At 41.7% G+C, this 20,189-nt stretch overlaps 1 protein-coding gene across 1 annotated transcript in view; it reads left to right on the top strand.

Moving 5' to 3' along the window:
• The first annotated feature begins 2,452 nt into the window (after nucleotides 1-2,452).
• The window catches only part of LOC108176237 (uncharacterized), a 59,096-nt gene continuing 41,359 nt past the window's right edge, over nucleotides 2,453-20,189 (top strand). Inside the window, exon 1 of the mRNA XM_089325251.1 lies at nucleotides 2,453-3,156. Coding sequence (XP_089181377.1) covers nucleotides 3,130-3,156 — 27 coding nt within the window. The 5' untranslated portion in view covers nucleotides 2,453-3,129. The remainder of the gene's footprint in view (nucleotides 3,157-20,189) is intronic.

Here is a 20,189-nt window from a genome sequence, read left to right as displayed (position 1 = left end):
TCTTTTTTTTTAAATATTTATTTGCTTATTTATTTCAAAATCAGAGTTACACAGAGAGAGGGGAGGCAGAGAGAGAGAGAGAGAGAGAGAGGTCTTCTATCTGATGGTTCACTCTCCAATTGGCCACAATGGCCAGAAGTGTGCTGATTCAAAGCCAGCAGCCAGGAGCTTCCTCCAGGTCTCCCATGTGGGTGCAGGGGACCAAGTATCCTCTACTGCTTTCCCAGGCCATAGCAGAGAGCTGGATTGAAAGTCGAGCAGCCAGGTCTTGAACAGGGGCCCATATGTGATGCCGGCACTTCAGGCTAGGGTGTTAACCTGCTGTGCCACAGCGCCAGCCCCTGAATTTTACTTTTTTATTTAGACCTTTCTTATAGAAATGGATTATGTCTTCTAGTTTCTAAGTAACTGCATCATAATGAGGACCATTGTAGATTGTAGCAGTTAAAAATATTTGGCTTGATGATCAACATAAGGCTTATAGATAGTAGCTACCCATGAGATTGTGTGCTGGATTTAGGGGAAGTTTATAAGTCAGTTGGAGGTAGCCTTTTATTACTGATGAACATGAATGTACTGAGAACTTCTTGTCCATTAAATAATAAAATCCAAATGAAGATTTACACATGAGTTCCCTTCTGCCTTCATCTACCATTGAAATCCTGTTGTTTCTGCCTTTTAGATCTCCCTGTAATCTGTTGCCTCTTCTTCATTCCCACTACCACCATACCTTGGTTCATGTCCTACTAAATTACCTTTGATATACTTTTTAATTGACCTCTCTGCTTTTTGTTTTTCTTACCTTTGTGTAAAGCCTCTTAGTTCATCCAAACATTTTTCTGATTGCTCAGGTTCTCTTACTCCAATAACTAGGAAAATCATGTGGCTGGTAGTTCTTTCAACACACCACACAAAAGAATGCTCAGTAAATGCTTGTTAAATAATGAATGGAATGCCTTACAAAGCTAGGGTGAACATTTAACCTGCTTGACCCTGGATGGTTTCTGTTTATACATTTCAACCCTGTGTCATTATTAATATGTCTCTTTTATTAGCAATGTTGTCTCTGAGCAACAAATTATACATTCATCTAATTGTGTGTGTTATCAAATAGATATCTATTTCATTGTCTCTTCAACTAGGTAGTTATTGGGGATCAGAAATTGTATTTGTTTAATTTTTATAGCCTCATTTATTCATTCAAATAAAAGATGCTGAGTTTCAATGTCAAAGCAAACATGTTTCTTGCCCTCCTGAATTTTCAATCTGGCAAGAAAAAGCAGTCTACACAAAGAATATCACCTGACATAATAAACATTAGTGTGAAATGAATGGATACATTTAAGCATTCCTAATCCAGAAATTCTAATCCCATGAATTATAATTGACAGAAGTAATCACAAACAGAACTCCATGTCATCCTGCTTCCATTTACATTTCTACTTAAAATCTTAAAAATTAAACACCACACATATATACCTAAGAATGCATAATATTTATATGCTATCTTGATATTAAGCATGAGAAAAATAACCATACAGCAATAGCAATTTTGAACCTCCTTTCTTTTTTAGATAATTTATAATCCTATGTGTTTCTCTACAGTGAAGATTAGGATTGTAGATACTCTTCCTCCCCCTCACTTTTTATTTTAGAGATGAGAAATCTGGGGTTTTAGAAACTGAGCTCCAAGATAAAAGAAATATTTCTTTTTTTTAAAGAAGATTTTTTTTTATTTGAAAGGCAGAGTTACAGAGAGGCACAGGCAGAGAGGGAGAAAGAGAGAGAGAGAGAGAGAGAGAGAGAGAGAGAGAGAGAGAGAGAGAAGTTTTCCATGCACTGGTTCACTCCCCAAATGGCTGCAATATCCATAGTTAAGCTGATCCAAAGCCAGGAGGCAGGAAATTCTGGGTCTCTGATGTGGATGCAGGGTCCCAGGCATTTGGGCCATCTAATGCTGCTTTCCCAGGCTACAGCAGAAAGCTGTATTGGAAGTGGAGCAGCAGGGACTTGAACTAGCCCCCCGTATAGAATGTCGGTGCTGAAGGTGGAGACTTAGCCCACTATGCCACAGTGCTGGTCCTAAAAGACTTCTTAAACCAATATTTGACGTTGGTTGGCCTTTAACCTAGACTTTTTTACCATACTTCCATGGGCAAATTCAATTCTAATCTCTTTCCACCTCAGCTTTCTCTTCGTAAATTGAGAATTCTGTCTCCAGAATTAACCTAAGGTATAATTGATACAAAGTAAGGCATTTACTCTGTTAATCTGGCCCCTAGAAAATACTTGAAAATGTTAGTCCTGTATCTAGTATCCAGTTCTCTTTTTTTTTTTTTTTTTGTACTTGGTGAATTACAGGGTGGTGTAAAATGCTTTGAAAGGAACCACAAATAAAAGACACAAGTAAAAATTGTATTCTCAAATCTAGATGTTAAACTATGCTGTGTACACCTGTGCTGAGAGTTACATTGAAATCCTTGTCATTCGTTACTTGAGAGAAGCTGTCCAGGAATAAAGCAGCAGGGGATTTTCCTGAGGGAAACAGCGTGTGTGAGGGAACCGGGATTTGGGACTCAGCAGCAGTGGCTGTCACTTCTTAAGATTTTGTTCAAGAAAGGAAGAACAGCAGCTGACCCTTGAGATCTGGGGTGGGAAGGAAGGGAAGGAGGGATGTAAACAAAAGCAAATGCTCTCTGGTTCCCAGCCTGTCTCCACCCACCCCACACTGAAGCCCTAGGAGAGGGCCAGTAAGTCTATCTAGGAATGCCCTGGCCTGGACTCCATTTCCCAGAGTCACCAGGTGCTCTAACATTCCTGCTCTGAATGCCTGTGCGTGTGCATGTGGGAGAACGTGCGCATGCGCGTGCCTTTCCCTGTGGTTCCAGGTTGGGAACAGAAGTTCATTTATTGATCAGAGAGGTCCCTGAGAGGCCGCGCTGCTCCTTCTCCCACATTCACTGGGGAGACTTGCTTTGCAAGTGCAATTGCAGGTGGTTTGGGAGCACACACCCCAGACCTGCCGCCCACTGCTTCTGTGCCTCTGCATCTGCCACCGTGGGCCCCAAGTTCCAGCGACTTCTGTCCCACACTCTCCGCTTTGCTCCCCGTGTGTCCTGAAGAAAGGGGATGTGCTCTCGAGATTTTCCACAGCAAGTATGGAGAACAGGAGGGGCATCTATGCGTGTGTGGGAGAGGGGAGGGTGCGATGGTGGGTGGCAGCTCCCAGACCTCGATCACTTGCTTCTCAGTGATGCTGGGAGCTTCTCTGGCAGAGTCAAGTCTGGGGCCCAGGTGTTGTGTCTCCCACTGCCGCTTCCCAGTCTCCCGATGCACGGCCGGTCCCATGGGCTGCCTCTCTCAAATTCTCCTTAAAGTACACTGGATGAGGAGCGGCACAAGCAGGGCAGTTGAGAGCACACCGAAGGAAGGAGTCCCATTCCCTATATTTAAATAAGCCCAGTTCCCACTTTGGGTGGGTCAGAGAATGCCTTGTGGCTGGGCCTCTGGCTATATCCCCTGGTAGTTCCAGCTGGGCGGGGCTTGGTGGCCCTCAGCCAGAGCCTGAGGCAGTGGAGAAGTGGAGATGGAAGATCAGAGTAGGCTCTGGCTCCTGGCCCCCATGCTGGACCCCGCGGACACATCTGACAGCTGGGGCGCTATGTGTTTGGCTGACTTTCCCAGCAGCACGTGAAGCTTGTGCAGTAGCTTTGTGGATTGATCACTCCTCCGTGTTTAATTAACAGACTTTTTCAATCTGGAGCTTGAGGCCATGGAAACGTAGCTGATTTATTTTCCTGCTTTTTGATTTCTGTCTTCAACCCTTCTTTCTTCTCATGTTATTAGGGATGCGAACTTTTATTACCTGCTGCTAATCCCTTTACAAAGTGAGAAGTGAACTGAAATTAATGCAAGTCTACCATGTGAGTTAATAAAGAGCTACTTCAATCTGGATTTTCATAGTGGAGAGCTACGAAAACATAAATACAGAAAAGTATCAATTTTTCTTGTCTAGTTCTTTACAGTCACTCAATGCTCCACCAAGCTGATTATCTTACAGTCCATACGGTTTTAATTAAGGGGGCCAGTTACTTTTTTTTTTTAAATTTGACATGCAGAGTTAGAGAGGAAGGTCTTCCTTCTGGTGGTTCATCCCCCAAATGGCCACTATGGCTGGTGCACTGTGCTGATCCGAAGCCGGGAGTCAGGTGCTTCCTCCTGGCCTCCCACGTAGGTGCAGGGGCCCAAGCACTTGGGCCACAGTAGAGAACTGGACTGGAAGAGGAGCAAATGGGACAGAATCCGGTGTGCATATGGGACGCCAGCACTGCAGGCAGAGGATTAACCAAGTGAGCCACGGCGCTGGCCAGTTACTTAAAAAAAAAAAAAATTATTTATTTATTTTAAAGGCAGAGTTACAGAGAGGCAAAGACACATAGAGAGAGAGAGAGAGAGAGAGAGCACGAGCTCCCATCTGCTGGCTTACTCCCCAGATGGTCACAATGGCCAGAAGTGCATGGATCTGAAGCTAGAAGCCAGGACCTTCTTCCAGGTCTCTCACACAGGTACAGGGGACCAAGCACTTGGGCCATCTTCCACTGCTTTCCCAGGCCATAGTAGAGAGCTGGATCAGAAGTGGAGCAGCCAGGTCTTGAACCAGCACCCATATGGTTTTACCCGCTCAGCCACAACACCAGCTTCAAGTTACTTTTCTTATTCTGGGTTCTGTGTTTAACCCCATGACATTTTCAACATGGGAGGATATTAGTGATAGATTTTCAAAATGACTGGTCTGTGGAAGCCTTTGTACAAGGTGTTAATGTGAAGACAGGTAAGGAAGAAAAGAGAAAATGTGCCCCTCTCCCCCACAGAGATGCCCACACAGTACGGTAAAAGATGTGGCTTTGGGCTGGCACTGTGGCTCAGTAGGTTAATCCTCTGCCTGTGGTGCCAGCATCCCATATGGGCACCAGTTTGAGTCACAGCTGCTCCTCTGATCCAGCTCTCTGCTATGGCCTGGGAAGGCAGTAGAAGATGGCCCAAGTGCTTGGGCCTCTGCACCCATGTGAGAGACCCAGAAGAAGCTCCTGGCTCCTGGCTTTAGATCAGTGCAGCTTTTCTGGCCATTTTGACCAACTGGGGAGTGAACCAGCAGAAGGAAGACCTTTCTGTCTGTCTATCCATCTCACTATCTGTAATTCTACCTCTCAAATAAATAAATAAAACATCTTTGAAAAAAAGAGAGATGCGGCCCTGAAAACTATTGCTATAGACTAACTTTCAGTGTAATGAAGTTTTCACTTGATTAACTGAGTGATTCAAAGGTTCTGTTTGAGTCCTGTTGTCACCAGATTACTAATCTGTGAAACTCATGTAGCATAGTAAGGTTACCTAGGAAGTAAGAATAGAAAGGGAATCCTGGATAGAGGTTGCTAGGGTGACAGCATTCTTCCTCTCAAACCCAGTGTGTTTTTGACCTTTTCTCCCATGTACTCCCTATCACAGTGCTTGTGAGTGGACAAGCAGTTATGTGTTTCTGCTGAAAAGAGCTGCTTCACACCCAGGAAACAACTGCAAGACACATTCTCAGCAACTATGTTGTGTGTACATTAATACAAACTTGAAAACAGCTAAGAACAGGATTCCTGGACTACTCAGGCTAACTCACTGTCCTTGGCACATCATTCCCTGCTCTGCAATAAGTTTCTGGCAAGTTCTTTAAAATTTTTAGGAGAGACATATTTCACGAGAGACATAATCTGGTAATGCAGCAGTGATGTCTTTAAGAAAAGGTGCCATGTGAGGAAGCAGTCTGATGTGTCCATTCATCTTTCCATTAATAACTCTCACTGATGTCTAGCATAGGGTGACAGAAGCAATCCTCCTTCTGAATTGCATCAAGCCAGGAGGATTCCTCTACAGTTTATCTGAGCTTTCCTTGTATGAGGGAATAACCAAAATACTACATTGTATAGGGTTTTTTTTAATGCATTTTATTTACTTGAAAGGCAGATTTACAGAGAGATGGAGAGACACAGAGAGGTCTTACAGCCATTGTTTCACTCCTCAAATTGCCACAATGACTTGGGCTGGGCCAGGTGGACCCAGGAGCTAGGAGCTTCTTCTGGTTCTCACACTTGATTTCAGGGGCCCAAATACTTGGGCCATCATCCTTTGCTTTCCCAGGTGAATTAGTATGGAGCTATATTGAAAATGAAGCAGCCAGGTGTTGAACCAGTGACCATGTAGGGTGCTGGCACTGCCAGGGTCTTCTTAACCTACTACACCAGTCCCATGTGCATTTTTCAAAGAGGGGGAGGGGTTAAATTTTTTCTAATATAACTCTCAAAATAAAGATTATAATGTGCAGTAGATGATGGTTTTGGTTGTATTTTGAGTTTCATTAAATTTCTATATTTTTTAAGTTAATGAGTACTAGTAGTTATCTTACTTTTTTTAAAATATTTATTTATTTTACTTGAAAGTCAGAGTTACAGAGAGGAGAGGCAGAGAGAGAGAAGTCTTCATCTGCTGGTTCACTCCCCAATTGGCTACAGTGGTCGGAGCTGTGCCGATCCAAAGCCAGGATCCAGGAGCTTCTTCTGTGTAGTAGTTATGTTATGTTATCCTTGCTTTGGATAAACAAACTCTCTTCCATCCCTCAGTTAAAATGTTTTTTAAAATAGGTTTATTTTGAGGGCTGGCACTGTGGCATCGCAGGTGAGGCTGCCACCTGCAGTGCTGGCATCCCGTATGGGTGCTTCTTTGAGATCCAGCTTCCTGCCGTGGCCTGGAAAAGCAGTGGAAGATGGCCCAAGTTCTTGGGTTCTGCACCGCATGGGAGATCTGACAGAAGCTTCTGGCTCCTGGCTTCAGATAGATCCAGCTCTGGCCATTGCAGCCATTTGGGGAGTGAATCAGTGCATGAAAAACTTCTCTCTGTTCCCTGCCTCTCTGTAACTCTGCCTTTTAAATAAATAAATAAATTTTTACATGCTACACCACTGTGCTGGCCCCAAGACCTAACAGGTTTTCTGGGTGCTTATCCTGGGGTTCACTTTGAGTACTAAGCACAGTTATTCTGTGTGACTGCATATTTCATGTTCCTTCTTATGGAAAAGTTTTTCTCATGATCTGAGTGATTGGCTACATCTGCCTGTAGTGGAAACTAAAACTTAATTTGGCATTTGAACACCCAGCATACTGATTCCTGTAATCTTCTGAATTTAATCAGAAAATGTGTTTTGAAACATTTGGTCTGTGGGTAGGCAGGGCAGTTTTCCTGGATCCCTATGAGAATTGATGAGCTGATGGTGTGTTTCTACCCCACATTATATTCTGAAATTTACTTCCTTTTATTTTCTGAAAATAACTATATTTGAAATTTGCTCCTCCCTTCTGAAATATTTGTGCTTCTGTCCTCCTTATAACCATGAACATGAGTAGCCCTTTTCCTTCTCTTTATGATACTACAAGAGCAATGAGACATTGCAGCTCTCTCCCCTGGCAGCATATCTTCCTCATTACGTCTCTTTGAATTAGACCCTGGGTTAACTTGGCTGCACAAAAGGCATATATCTAAACCCAGTGTACCTATTGAATGAAAGTCATCATAAAGTCAATATGCCTTGTAAACCTCTCATCTCTTGTTTTGAAATGTGTTGTGAATGTGTCTTTTATGTCAGTGTCTGTAAGCTGGAGACTTCCCACTTAAGACAGAAGGCTGCTGAGGGACAGCACAACTGTAGCTTTGCTCTGTTACTTTACTGTGGCTACTCTCTCACCCTATTTTATTAAGATTTAAAAATTTTATTTTAAAGCAGAGTTACAGAGAAAGAGGCAGAGACAGAAGGATGGGGATCTTGCGTCTGCTGGTTCACTCAAGAGACTGCAATGAATAATGCTGGCCCAGCCTGGAAGTCCAACCCAGTGACCCACATTGGTGCAAGGACCCAAGTACTTGTGCCATCTGTTTCTGCTTCCCTAGTTGCATTAGCAGGGAGCTGGATCAGAAGTGGAACAGCTGTGACTCAAACTGGCACTCATGGGGCTGGCATTGTGGCACAGTGGGGAAAGCCACCATCTGCAATGCCAGCTTCCCAGATGACCAGCCGTTCATGTTCCAGTTGCTCCACTTCTAACCTAGCTCCATGCTGATGGTCTGAGAAAAGCAGCAGCAGATGACTCAAGTGTTGGGGCCATTGTAACCCATGTGGGAGACCCAGATGAAGTGCCTGGCTCCTGGTTTCTGTGTGCTTCAGCCCTGGCCATGGCAGCCATCTCAGATGGAAGATCTCTCTCTCTCTTAGCATTTATTTATTTATTTACAAGGCAGAGATAGAGAAAGGGAGAGAATGAGAAAGAGATTTTCCATCTGCTGGTCTACTTCCTAGATGGCTGCAATGGCCAAGACTGGGCCAGGCCCAAGCCAGGCACCAAGAGCTTCATCCAGGTCTCCCACTTGGGTGGCAAGGACCCAGGTATTGGACCATCTTCTACTTTTCCAGGGCCACTAGCAGAGAACTGGATCAGAAGTGGAGCAGCCAGGACATGAACTGATGCCTATACCAGATGCCAGCACTGCAGGCAGCAGCTTTACCTGGTAGTCCACAATGCCATCCCATCTGACTCTCCCTCCTCTCCATAACTCTGATTTTTTTTAAGATTTATTTATTTGACAGAGTTACTGATAGAGATAGAGACAGATAGAGAGGTCTTCAGTCTGCTGGTTCACAGTGGCCAGATCTGAGCTGATCTGAAACCAGGAGCCAGTAGCTTCTTCTGGATCTCCCATGTGTATATAGGGGACCAAGGACTTGGGCCATACTGTGCCACTTTCCCAAGCACATTAGCAGGCAGCTGGATTGGAAGTGGAGCAGCCAAGACCTGAACCAGGGACCATATGGGATGCAGGCCAGTATCTCAACCAGCTGTGCCACAGCACTGGCCCCCAAAACTCTGACTTTCAAATAAATAAATCTTTTTTAAAGGATGGGCACACATATTGGATCCCAGCATTTTATTTGGTGGTGGTTTAATCCACTGTGCCACAAAGCCAGCCCTACCCTTTATCCTGGTGACTTGTGTGTCAAGATCTGGGTAATATCTGCTGAACAACTGTTGGTATTATGTTAGACTCTTCTGTTTTATTTTGGTTCTCATTTGTTGAGTTTATTTTGGCTGCCACTTTTGGGTAGCAAGCTGTGATGTCATCAGTGGCTAAAGCTGCTGTGTGTTAGGCTGGCACTGGTTCTACCTTTCCATTTCTTCAAGTAGAAGTGGAAAATGAAATCCTCTCAAAACTAACATGCTACAAAGTAACAACTGGAAATCAAGCTTCCTTTCTTCTCACCTAACAGACCCAGCTGGTCTCTGTGTTTCTCATTTTAGCCCAAACCTATATAGATTCCTAGAGCAGAAGGAAGCTTATTTTTTAATGTAGAATTCATAGATGTGGTTGTCCATTCACCTCTGAGAATTAAAGCCATCACTCTGCTTTTTGACTGGTTTTCAATTTGTGGTGGTGCCCTCTCTCACAGGAGGACAGATTCCTCACAGAAGAATACACCTAGGTGGAGAAAACTTCAAGGAGTGGGTTTTCCAAAGTGAAATGGAATTCTGGCCTGGACATCCTTGAGATCATGATCAGCAGAGTTGGGAAATTCTTTGCTATGTCCATTCACATCCTTTCCTTTTTGTTCATTGTATTCCTCCCTTACATAGTGCTTTGTGCTTCCTTCTGTTGTACACACACAAGGCGTGTCTGTGATTGAGGCTGTTTGTGTACCACTGCAGTATCTGGAGTTGCCTTTGTCTCTATCTCTAACCAGAAACTGAGATGCAGAGTGAGGAGGGGACTGCCAGCCTGCCACACAGGGTTTGGGCCCCTTGCTCCTTTACTTCTCTTCAGTGCAAGAGCAGCCTTAAAGAGAGCTGTACTGGGTAGTATTATTTCTTTTGGATTTGAGTGCTTGGACAGCAAAAGAAATACATATTTTTTTTCTTATAGAATGAATTGAGGAGGCGCTACATAAAGTCAGCAGCAACTTTCTTGGCTCTTGTTACATGTCAAGATGAGTCAGAATATTTAGGGCCATTTGTTAAATTTTTTAAAAAATTAAAAATATTCATTTATTTGAAAGGCAGAGTTACAAAGAGAGAAAGAGAGATGTAAATCATTTATCCACTGTTTCACACCCCTAATGGCCATAGCACCTGGGGTTGAAACTGGATTAAAGTCAGAGCCAGTATCTTCTTCCACATTTCCCATGTGGGAGTAGGAGCATAGGCAGCAAACTTTGTAGCTTTCCTAGGCACATGAGAGAGCTGGATCAGAAGTAGAGCAGCTGGGACATGAACTCATGCACAATGTGGAATACCAGCATCACAGGCAACAGCTTTCCCACTATGCTCTACTGTCTGTTTTTATTATTATTATTATTATTATTGTTATTATTATTTTTATTGTTATTATTATTTTTATTTGAAATAGAGTTTGAGAGAAGCAGAGGCAGAGAGAGAGAGAGAGGGAGAAAGGCCTTCCATCTTCTTGTTTACTCCCAGATGGCTGCAATGGCTGGAGCTACCCTGAACTGAAACCAAGAGCCAGGAGCCTCTTCCAGTTATCCCACATGGGTGCAGGGGCCCAAGGTCTTGGGTCATCTTCTACTGCTTCCCCAGACCTTACAAGAGAGCTGGGTCAGAAATGGAGCAGCCGAGACTCAAAGCAGTGCCCACATGGGATGCCAGCAGTGCAGGCAGCAGCTTTCCCTGCTGGGACACAGTACCAGCCCCTCTATCATCTGTTTTATAGAAATATTTAAGGGACATTAGAAGGCCATTCAGGCCCTTCCTACATACATTTTGAAATAATGATTGACAGTCCACAAGACTGCTTCCAAAGGGAGAGAGCTGCAGGGACAGAGAGGCAGTGATGTTGAAAGGGTATGAGGAACAAGGGAAGATGGGAAGGCCAGAAGAAATCTTGAAAAGTATTCCAAAGGATAAAGTAATAGGACACAGGTCATTTGTGCAGGTTTCTATTATAGGGTTTTCCTTTTTTTTTTTTTTTTTTAAATTAGAGATAATTTCTAACATAATTTGTGATATACTGGACTCACTTTTCAGTTTTCTTCTTACAGATAAGATGTGCTTATAAGATGTAGAGGGGCTGGTACTGTGGCTTTGTAGTTTAATCCTCTGCCTGTGGCACTGGCATCCTATATGGGCACCATTCTAGTCCCAGATTCTCCTCTTCTGATCCAGCTCTCTGCTCTCACATGGGAAAGTAGTAGAAGATGGCTCAAGTGCTTAGGCCCCTGTACCCAAGAAGGAACAGAGAAGAAGCTCCTGGCTCCTGGTTTCAGATCAGTGCAGCTCCATCTGTTATAGTCATTTGGGGAATAAACCAGCAGGTGGAATACTTTTATCTCTGTCTCTTCCTCTCACTGTCTATAATTTGACCTCTCAAATAAAGAAAATCTTAAAAAATAAGATGTAGAGAAGTACTGGAATTAAATGCAATAGTACACTCCTAAATATGCAGTTAGCATTAAATTTTTGTTGAGAAAGGGATGAGCTTGGCTTTATGTGTGTCTTGCTTAGAGCAGAATTTTTATGACTGAATTTGAGATAATTAAAAATCAGTTTCATAATTGAAACATTGACCATTTTTACTGCTGCAGCCTCCCCCTCACTCTGTATCCCTATGCAGATAGTGCACATGAAGGTACAGCAGAAAGAGAGGCCTGCATATCTGGAGTAATGCAAATATGCCCTTTGCTTAAACCAGGGTATTGATCGACTGGAGTTCTTTGTGATTCAGTTTACATTTTTCTGTAGAGTAAAATATAGTGATTTGGGTAAAGTATCTTGTCTTCTAGTAGATGATTCCAATTGGCTTTCTTATCCATCTACCTGGCATCACAGGTGATTCCCAAGACAGGTGTTGGGCTCTATGGAAAAAAAAAAGTAGCCTTTTCAGAGTTGATGTATTTCTCCTGGAAAATTGGAGAAATATTTTGTAAGAAGCAGTTCATGGAGGATGTGTACTTCCCTAGAAATGAGACAGAAGTGATTCCCTTTCCTTGCCCCTCCCTGAGCTAGTTCCTGAGGCTTATTGATCAGGCCAAGAATGCTAATATTTATAGGCCAATTATGAATGATGCATGTTTGTTTTACACATGAGATGTCTACAGATCTGTTTCTCAAGGCCTTTAAGATAAAATAAAACTTTGCAACAAAAGAGAAGGTTGGCATTGCCTGTTGCCTTGGTCTAGGATCTGTGCATTTATTACCCACTTAGTTCTCTGACTCCTATTGTGCACATCTCCTGATGGTTCTTTTTTGGCCATTCCTGTGTCCAGACTCCTTAATGGGTGACAATCTTTGGCCAGACTGCCAGTCTGATAACTCAGCCCAAATTGGAGTTGACTAGTTTGTGTACCCACTTCAGGATTAAGGTGGTCCAAAACTGCCAGTGCCCAATGACTGGGCTGCCTTTATGCTCACTCAAGAGATAAGACTCTGGGCACAGGTCCCAAGTAGCTTTGCTTGGTCCTCTTCCCTAGATCTCCCTGGTGAGCAGGCTGATTCTCAGGTAGGCAGGGAACTTGTTGGCTCCAGATTTCTGTTTTGCACTCATCTGGAAAATATTTGAGTTTTCTCTTGGATCTCAAGAGTCCTGAGTAGGGAGTTTTATTTTGTATTGAGATGTGTCTTTATAAAGACAGGTGTCACTGAAGACTGTGTATCCTCAGAATCAACTGAACTCACCCAGGCCTGCATGGAGTTCTGGGATCCTGGCTTCAGGCTGAACATTGCCTGCTGTTGTGAGCATTTGGGTGTGTACCAGAAAATGGAAGAAATCTCTCCCTCTCCATCTCCCTCTACCTTTCAAATAAAACGAAAAACAGATAAAAATTGGAAAAAGTGTGCTTTGCCTTGTGTCCTAAGGCAAACGTAATTACTGTTGTTATAGGTAGAACTCATTTGTACACTTCACAAATACTCACAAATCTCAGGTTAAAGGCTTGGTGGTCACTACTGGCTGGGCTGCCTACTCAGCTCCCATTCTGTAATGCATCCCCTTCCATCATCTGCAGTTCGCTTTGGGTGCTCATAAAACACCAAACTGCCTCCTGACTTTGCATCCCTACGTTCTTTATACATAGCTGGGCCACAATCTCATTTTCTTTAGCAGCATGCTAATTTTTATGAGTGCTTCACAGGCAAAGAATAATGGGGACATTGATTTTTTCTGAGCTTTTGCCCCAAGTGGTTTATTTTATGAAGCTGGATCAGAAGTTGGGGTGCAGAGGTTGACATTAGAGAAATAGAGCTAACACTGTCACTTCCACCCTGCAACCCATGCCTGCCTTTGGATTCTGCTTTCATAGAGTGTTGGAATGAGGCAGTAGTGATGCAATAAAGGAATGAACTTTCAATTGTTAAACATTTTTATTTTTATTAATGCAGAGAACAGATTGCATAAGATGGTAATTCCAGAAGAACATAACCATACTTTTCTATTTCCCCCTCCTTTCTTCCTTTCTCTTTTTAAGGATTTAATAAGCTGGCTTTTTTTCCCTAACCTAGTCTTTACCCCTTCACCTCCAGCCTTCCTGTCCATTTGTTCCTACTTTACAATCTAGTACTTTAAGCTTTTTCCCCCTTCTTTCATGCATGTTTTTGCCTACTCCTACTCCAATTCCAAAGAAGGAAAAATGAATAAAAATCATGAGATAGTGATTCAAAGACAGGAATCCTATCCAGAAATACAGAAAAAAAGTTACTTCCTTTTTCTTTTTATTAATAATTTATTTATTGACTTACCTTTCTGGAAGAGGCAGCTGGAAGTTCTCTGAGGTCTGTCCTTAGAATGTGAGGAGAGCCAGAGATATTGGATAGACTCTTTACAGTCTGTTTTACTGTGAGAGATGTTGTTCCACTTGCCTGTGGCAGAAAAAAAAAAATGAGATTTCAATGATTTTTTTTTTTATGTATTACTAATTTTTATGATGAGTCTCTTCTTTATCAATGGATAGAGACCTGTCAAATTTACTATGAGCAAAAAATTTCACAGACACAGCTGCTTCCAGAGGAGATGAATGACTCTCCATTCCCATGTGGCCTTCCCCTGAGATCTCCAGGTGGCTTCTCTTGGTCTCCTGGAAGCAAAGAGAAGATTCCAACCATAGAAAAAGTTCACTATGACTGTGGTGTTGTTCCTTGGAAGTTCCTGCCAAAAAGTAATCATTTAAGAACACCAGGGGCATTTCATTAGTTTCACAGGACTCTCTTCTTCCTGGCTTCAGTGGAGAGGAAAAATAACCACAGTTGAAGCATGATTCTAGGCAAGCACAATTATTTATCTGCATAACAAAAATCCTCATGTTTTTCTGCACATTGTTAGTCTTACATGGGTTAGAAAAAAATGCCATTTAATGTCTTAGAACTCTCTAATGTCAAAAAGTGCAAGAATTAAAAATTGCTATTATTTTATGCTCTTATAACGCTGCAAAAGCATTAACATTGTGCATTTCTGGGTGATTTGGAAACTCTAAATTTGAAATCAATTACGTTGACTGGCTTTGCAGAGTAGGAAGAAAATAATTGGTTTATTAATTATTTATAAAGAGAGACTATGAAAGAAGCTATTCATTGGTACCAATTGTCTAAGCTTTAGTGTTTATGAAACTATTATTTATTTATTTTTTTTGTTTATTTATTTATATTTGACAGAGTTATAGACAGTGAGAGAGAGACAGAGGTCTTCCTTCCATTGGTTCACTCCCCTAATGGCCACTATGGCCAGTGCTCTGCCTATCCAAAGCCCGGAATCAAGTACTTCCTCCAGTTATCCTGTGCAGGTGCAGAGAACCAAGCACTTGGGCCACCCTCCATTGCCCTCCTGGGCCCAGGAAGAGGAGCAAATGGGACTAGTACCCAGCACCCCAACTGGGACTAGAACCTGGGGTGCTGGTGCCACAAGTGAAGGATTAGCCAAGTGAGCCTTGGCCTCAGCCTATGATTTATTTTATTTTATGAGCTATGTCCACTTGAAGTTGTGAAAAAAAACATACAATGGTGGTTGTAATTCACTTTAACAGACTTTTTGAAGGATTTTATTTATTTCTTTGAGAGGCAGAGTTACAGACAGTGAGAGGTAGAGACAGCGAGAAAGGTCTTCCATCCATTGGTTCACTCCCCAAATGGCCACAACAGCCGGAGCTGCTTGATCCAATGCCAGGAGCCAGGTGCTTCTTCCTAGTTGCCCATGGGTGCAGGGGCCCAAGCACTTGGGCCACATTTTACTGCTTTCCCAGGCCATAGCAGAGAGCTATAGTGAAAGAGGAGTAGCTGGGACTAGAACCAGTGCCTATATGGGATGCCAGTGCCACAGGTGGAAGATTAACCTACTGTGCCATGGCACCGGCCCCACAATTCTCTTGAAAACAGAAACATTTATTCCTGAGTCTTTTGATGAGTTAGGCCAATGAAGTCCTGACAGGGCACATATGTCTCTAGAATTAGAGGAGTGCTCATCATTCTCATACTGTGTTCTGTTGCTGTTCAGCCTGTGACAGTGACATGTAAATAAAAAAACAGATATTCAGCATGTGGTTACCCCACAAGGAGTCTTATCTTGTCTGCATATGAATAATTTTGATAGCCAAGTGTGTTTTGTTGTTGTTGTTGTTGTTTTTTTTTTTTTTGACAGGCAGAGTGGGCAGTGAGTGAGAGACAGAGACAGAGAGGAAGGTCTTCCTTTTGCCATTGGTTCACCATCCAATGGCCGCCACAGCTGGCATGCAGTGGCTGGCGCACCGTGGTGATCCGATGGCAGGAGCCAGGTGCTTCTCCTGGTCTCCCATGGGGTGCAGGGCCCAAGCACTTGGGCCATCCTCCACTGCACTCCCAAGCCACAGCAGAGAGCTGGCCTGGAAGAGGGGCAACCAGGACAGAATCCGATGCCCCGACCGGGACTAGCACCCGGTGTGCCGGTGCCACAAGGTGGAGGATTATCCTAGTGAGCCATGGCGCCAGCCGCCAGGTGTTTTTAAGTTGCTAAATAAATATTCTCCTAATTTGTGTTTATTTAAAGACTATTAACTCAGTATGACAATTTTTGTTATAATAATTTGATTGCCAATATGGAATTTACAAATTCATACCTTGACTAGAAGTTTTACTTTGTAACAATCACAGACTAGCAGAAGTCATAAACCATTAACCCTCATTTTTCTAAAATAAGAGGTTGTAATTAATATGAATATTTAAAGAATATATTTTTTAAGATTTTATTTATTTATTTGAGAGGTAGAATTACAGACAGAGGGAGAGTGAGAGACAGAGAGAAAGGTCTTCCTTCCATTGGTTCACTCCCCAGATGGCTGCAATGGCCAGATCTACATGGATCTAAAGCCAGGAGCCAGCTGCTTCTTCCTGGTCTCCCATGTAGGTGCAGGGGCCCAAGCACTTGGGCCATCTTCCACTGCTTTCCCAGGCCATAGCAGAGAACTGGACTGGAAGAGGGGCAGCTGGGACTAGAACCGGTACTCATACTGGATGCTGGCACCACAGGCAGAGGATTAACCTCTGCACCACATCACCAGCCCCAAGTACATGAAGAATTTAGAACAGAAAATCTACCAACCTCATGGAGTTTATCTCCTTTTCAAAACTTTTAATAACCTTTGGGATGGAGAATGCTAATTTAAGGTACTGTAATTAAGTTCACACAAACAAAAGATGTTTTAGGATGTTTTCCTTCATTATTTAAGTTAGATACTGTTAGGAAATTCTAGATTATTTTGGGGATAAATTGTAATTTCTTTTCACAAGTGTATTTGAGTAGAAACACAAGCTTTTATAATCAATTGTTTATGTTTAAAACATATGCTTATGTATGTTTTGTATTAAAATAACAGCATTTTATGAAGTTTAGATACATCTTGTTCAATACAAGCCTATACTTTTTTTAAGTTTTATTTAAAAAGAATCTTTGTATTCATTTTTTTAACACAGCAAACTCAGGTGACCCAGTAAGTCCATAATTTCCCACAAAATTCATAAAGTTAACAACTGAGTATCTTAAGTCTTATAAATCTTCTGAATCATTCATAGTTATGCACTCGATGGAACGTACTCCTCAGCAGCTGAGAAGAATCTTAACTTAAAAGCACCAACTCTTCAGGCATCTCTACAGACCTTTATTTTTCATTCTCTAAGACATGCAGTCAGACTGCTGATGCAGCAAATACCAATTCACCTTAAGCTGAATGGATAACAAAAAGCATTTGGGAAACCAACATTCTTAATATTAAGTCTGAAAGCATTTCTACCTCTTTACTGAATGACTTTCCCTTCTGTCAATGTTAAACTCTAATGAATAAAAATTGTGTTTTGAACATAATTTTTTCAGGTTAATCTAGCACTTTAGGACATTTGTATTTGTTTTATAAGCCTTAAGGAAAACAAAAAGGTAATCTCTAATCTAGACAATTCTGGACTCTTTCATTAGATTTAGAATTTTACAGCAAAGTAATATGATCTGTCCAAATATTATGGCTTTTAAAAAATTCTCTTCATGTATGTAAATTAATAAAGCTTATTTCCAATATATATTTTCTGTGTTTTCATTTGCTGAAGCAGGATTCAAAGGGTGTTTTTAGGATCTTGCCAACATCAGCCCTATGTACCCATAAATTATTGGAGCCATTAAATGGACAATAAAACTGGTTGAGGCTACTGATGAATGCTTCAAAACGAATCTGAATCTTTTCCAGGTGTCTTTTTAGGCCATTAAGGTGATTGATAACATCCCAAAACCCTGTAGTTTGGAACATACACCCTAGCAGTTTGGACTCTACACTTTAGCCCATCATTTTAAAAAGCATCAACCCCAAAACCATCTAACCACTTTACTAGGTCTATTCCCATCACTGGATTTACTAATCAATTTTAAGAGATGTTCTTTAAATTCCCACAGAATGAGATGATTTGCTGAATGGTGCTATAATATGTAGAATGTCTCTGAAAACTTTATATAAACCCCACAAAGTATATGGGATGGGTCCTCATCAGATGACCACTGTGATGATTGGAGGAGTGGACCCTAGATCAAGCTAGAACAATAAACCTCTTTGCTTTTTGCATCATTGAAGTCTCTCATTGGGATAATTGAATCCCATCCAAGTTCAGTCTAACAGAAAGAGTTGGCCTCTGCCATTCGCTAGTTCACTCCCCAAATGGCCACAATGGCCAGAGCTGTGCTGATCTGAAGCCAGGATCCAGGAAATTCTTCCAGGTCTCCCACATGTGTGCAGGGGCCTAAGGACTTGGGCCATCTTTCTACTTCTTTCCCAGGCCAGAGCAGAGAGCTGAGTCAGAAGTGAGCAGCTGGGACTTGAACTGGAGCACATATGGTGTGTCAGCACTGTAGGCCAGGGCTTTAACCTGCTGCACCACAGTGCCAGCCCCCCAACTATTTATTAAGAGCTCCAAACTGACCTGTTAATTTTGATAAAAATTTATGACACTCAGGAGTTTTATTATGAATCTTCATTCTAGTTTGCATGGCATATAAATGACCCCCTTGGTGAAATACATAATAATCAAACAATGGCTGACAACAAACACCTCTCAGATCAATTCTTGAGCAACTATTCAGTAATAAGCCACCACAGGGTCCTACTTGTCATGCTCCTGAACCATCAGGTGATGCTGTATGTTCTTTTATTTTTAAAATTTTTTTATTTTATTTTTTTTTATTTTGACAGGTAGAGTTATAGACAGAGAGAGAGAGAGAGAGAGAAAGGTCTTCCTTCTGAATGTTGTTGGTATTTTGATTGAGATCATGTTGAATCTGTAAATTGCTTTTGAGGGGCTGGCACTGTGGAATAGTAGTTTGAGCCTCTGTCTGTGGCATTGGCATCTCATATGGATGCCAGTTTGGGTCCCAGCTGGTCCTCTGATCCAGCTCTCTGCTCATGGCCTGGGAAGGCAGTGGAAGATGGCCCAAGTGCTTGTGCTCCTGTATCCACATAGGAGATGAGGAGGAAGCTCCTAGCTCCTGGGTTCAGATCAGCCCAGCACCAGCCATTACAGCTATTTGGAGAATTAACCAACAGTTAGAAGGCATCACTTTTTGTCTCTCCGTCTCTCTGACTATAACTTCTTCTCAAATAAATAAATGATTTTCAAAGTAAAATTAAAAATAATTTCTATTGGTAGGATGGGAATTTTGATGATATTTGTTCTTCCAATTTATGAACATCAAAGATTTTTCCTTTTTTTGTGTTTTCTTTTTTTTCTTTAATGTTTTGTAATTTTTCTTATAGAGATCTTTCACACCCTTGATTAAATTTATTCCAAGGTAATAAAAAATTTTATGGTTATCGAGAATGGCACTGATCTGATAAGTTATTTTTCAGCCATGGCATTTTTGTGTATATAATGGTTATTGATTTTTGTGTGTTGATTTCATATTTTACAACTTTGCCAAACTTTCTTGTGAGTTTCAATAATCTCTTGGTGGAGTCTTTTGGTTTCCCAATATTTAGGATCATGTCATCTGCAAACAAATTATTGGACTTTCTCCTTTCTAATTTGTTTTCCTTTGATTTCTTTTTCTTGCATTATTGCCATGGCTAAAACTGTTAGTAGTGTATTGAACAGCAGTAGTGAGGGAGAGCAACTTTGGTTTCAGATCTTAGTGGAAATGCTTCCACGATTTCCCATTCAATATGTTGGTTGAAGATTTGTCATATATGGCCTTGATTGTGATAAGGAATGTTCCTTCTATTCCCAACTTGCTTAAGGTTTTTATAATGAAAGGCTGTTTTTTATCAAATACTTTCTCTTCATCTATTCATCATCATGTGGTTTTTATTCTTTAGTTTGCCAGTGTCACATATCACATTTATTGATTTGCATATGTTGAACTATCCCTGCATACCATAGGTACATTCCACTTGGTCCAGGTAAATTATCTTTATGATCTGTTGTTGGATTTTATTAGCTAGTATTTTGTTGAGAATTTTGGGATCTGTGGTTATCAGAGATATTGTTCTTTAATTCTCTTTCTCTATTGTATCATTTTCTGGTTTACAAAATAAGGTGACACTGGCCAAATAGAAGGAGTTTGGGAATACTCTTCTCTTTCAATTGCTTTGAATAGCTTAAGG

The sequence above is a fragment of the Oryctolagus cuniculus genome, chromosome Y (assembly GCF_051225735.1).
Source record: "Oryctolagus cuniculus isolate XC-2025 breed Fujian yellow rabbit chromosome Y, ASM5122573v1, whole genome shotgun sequence".
Taxonomy (NCBI): Eukaryota; Metazoa; Chordata; class Mammalia; order Lagomorpha; family Leporidae; genus Oryctolagus; species Oryctolagus cuniculus.
Note: the sequence above shows the minus strand (reverse complement) of the source record. Positions and strands in the feature narration are given on the sequence as shown.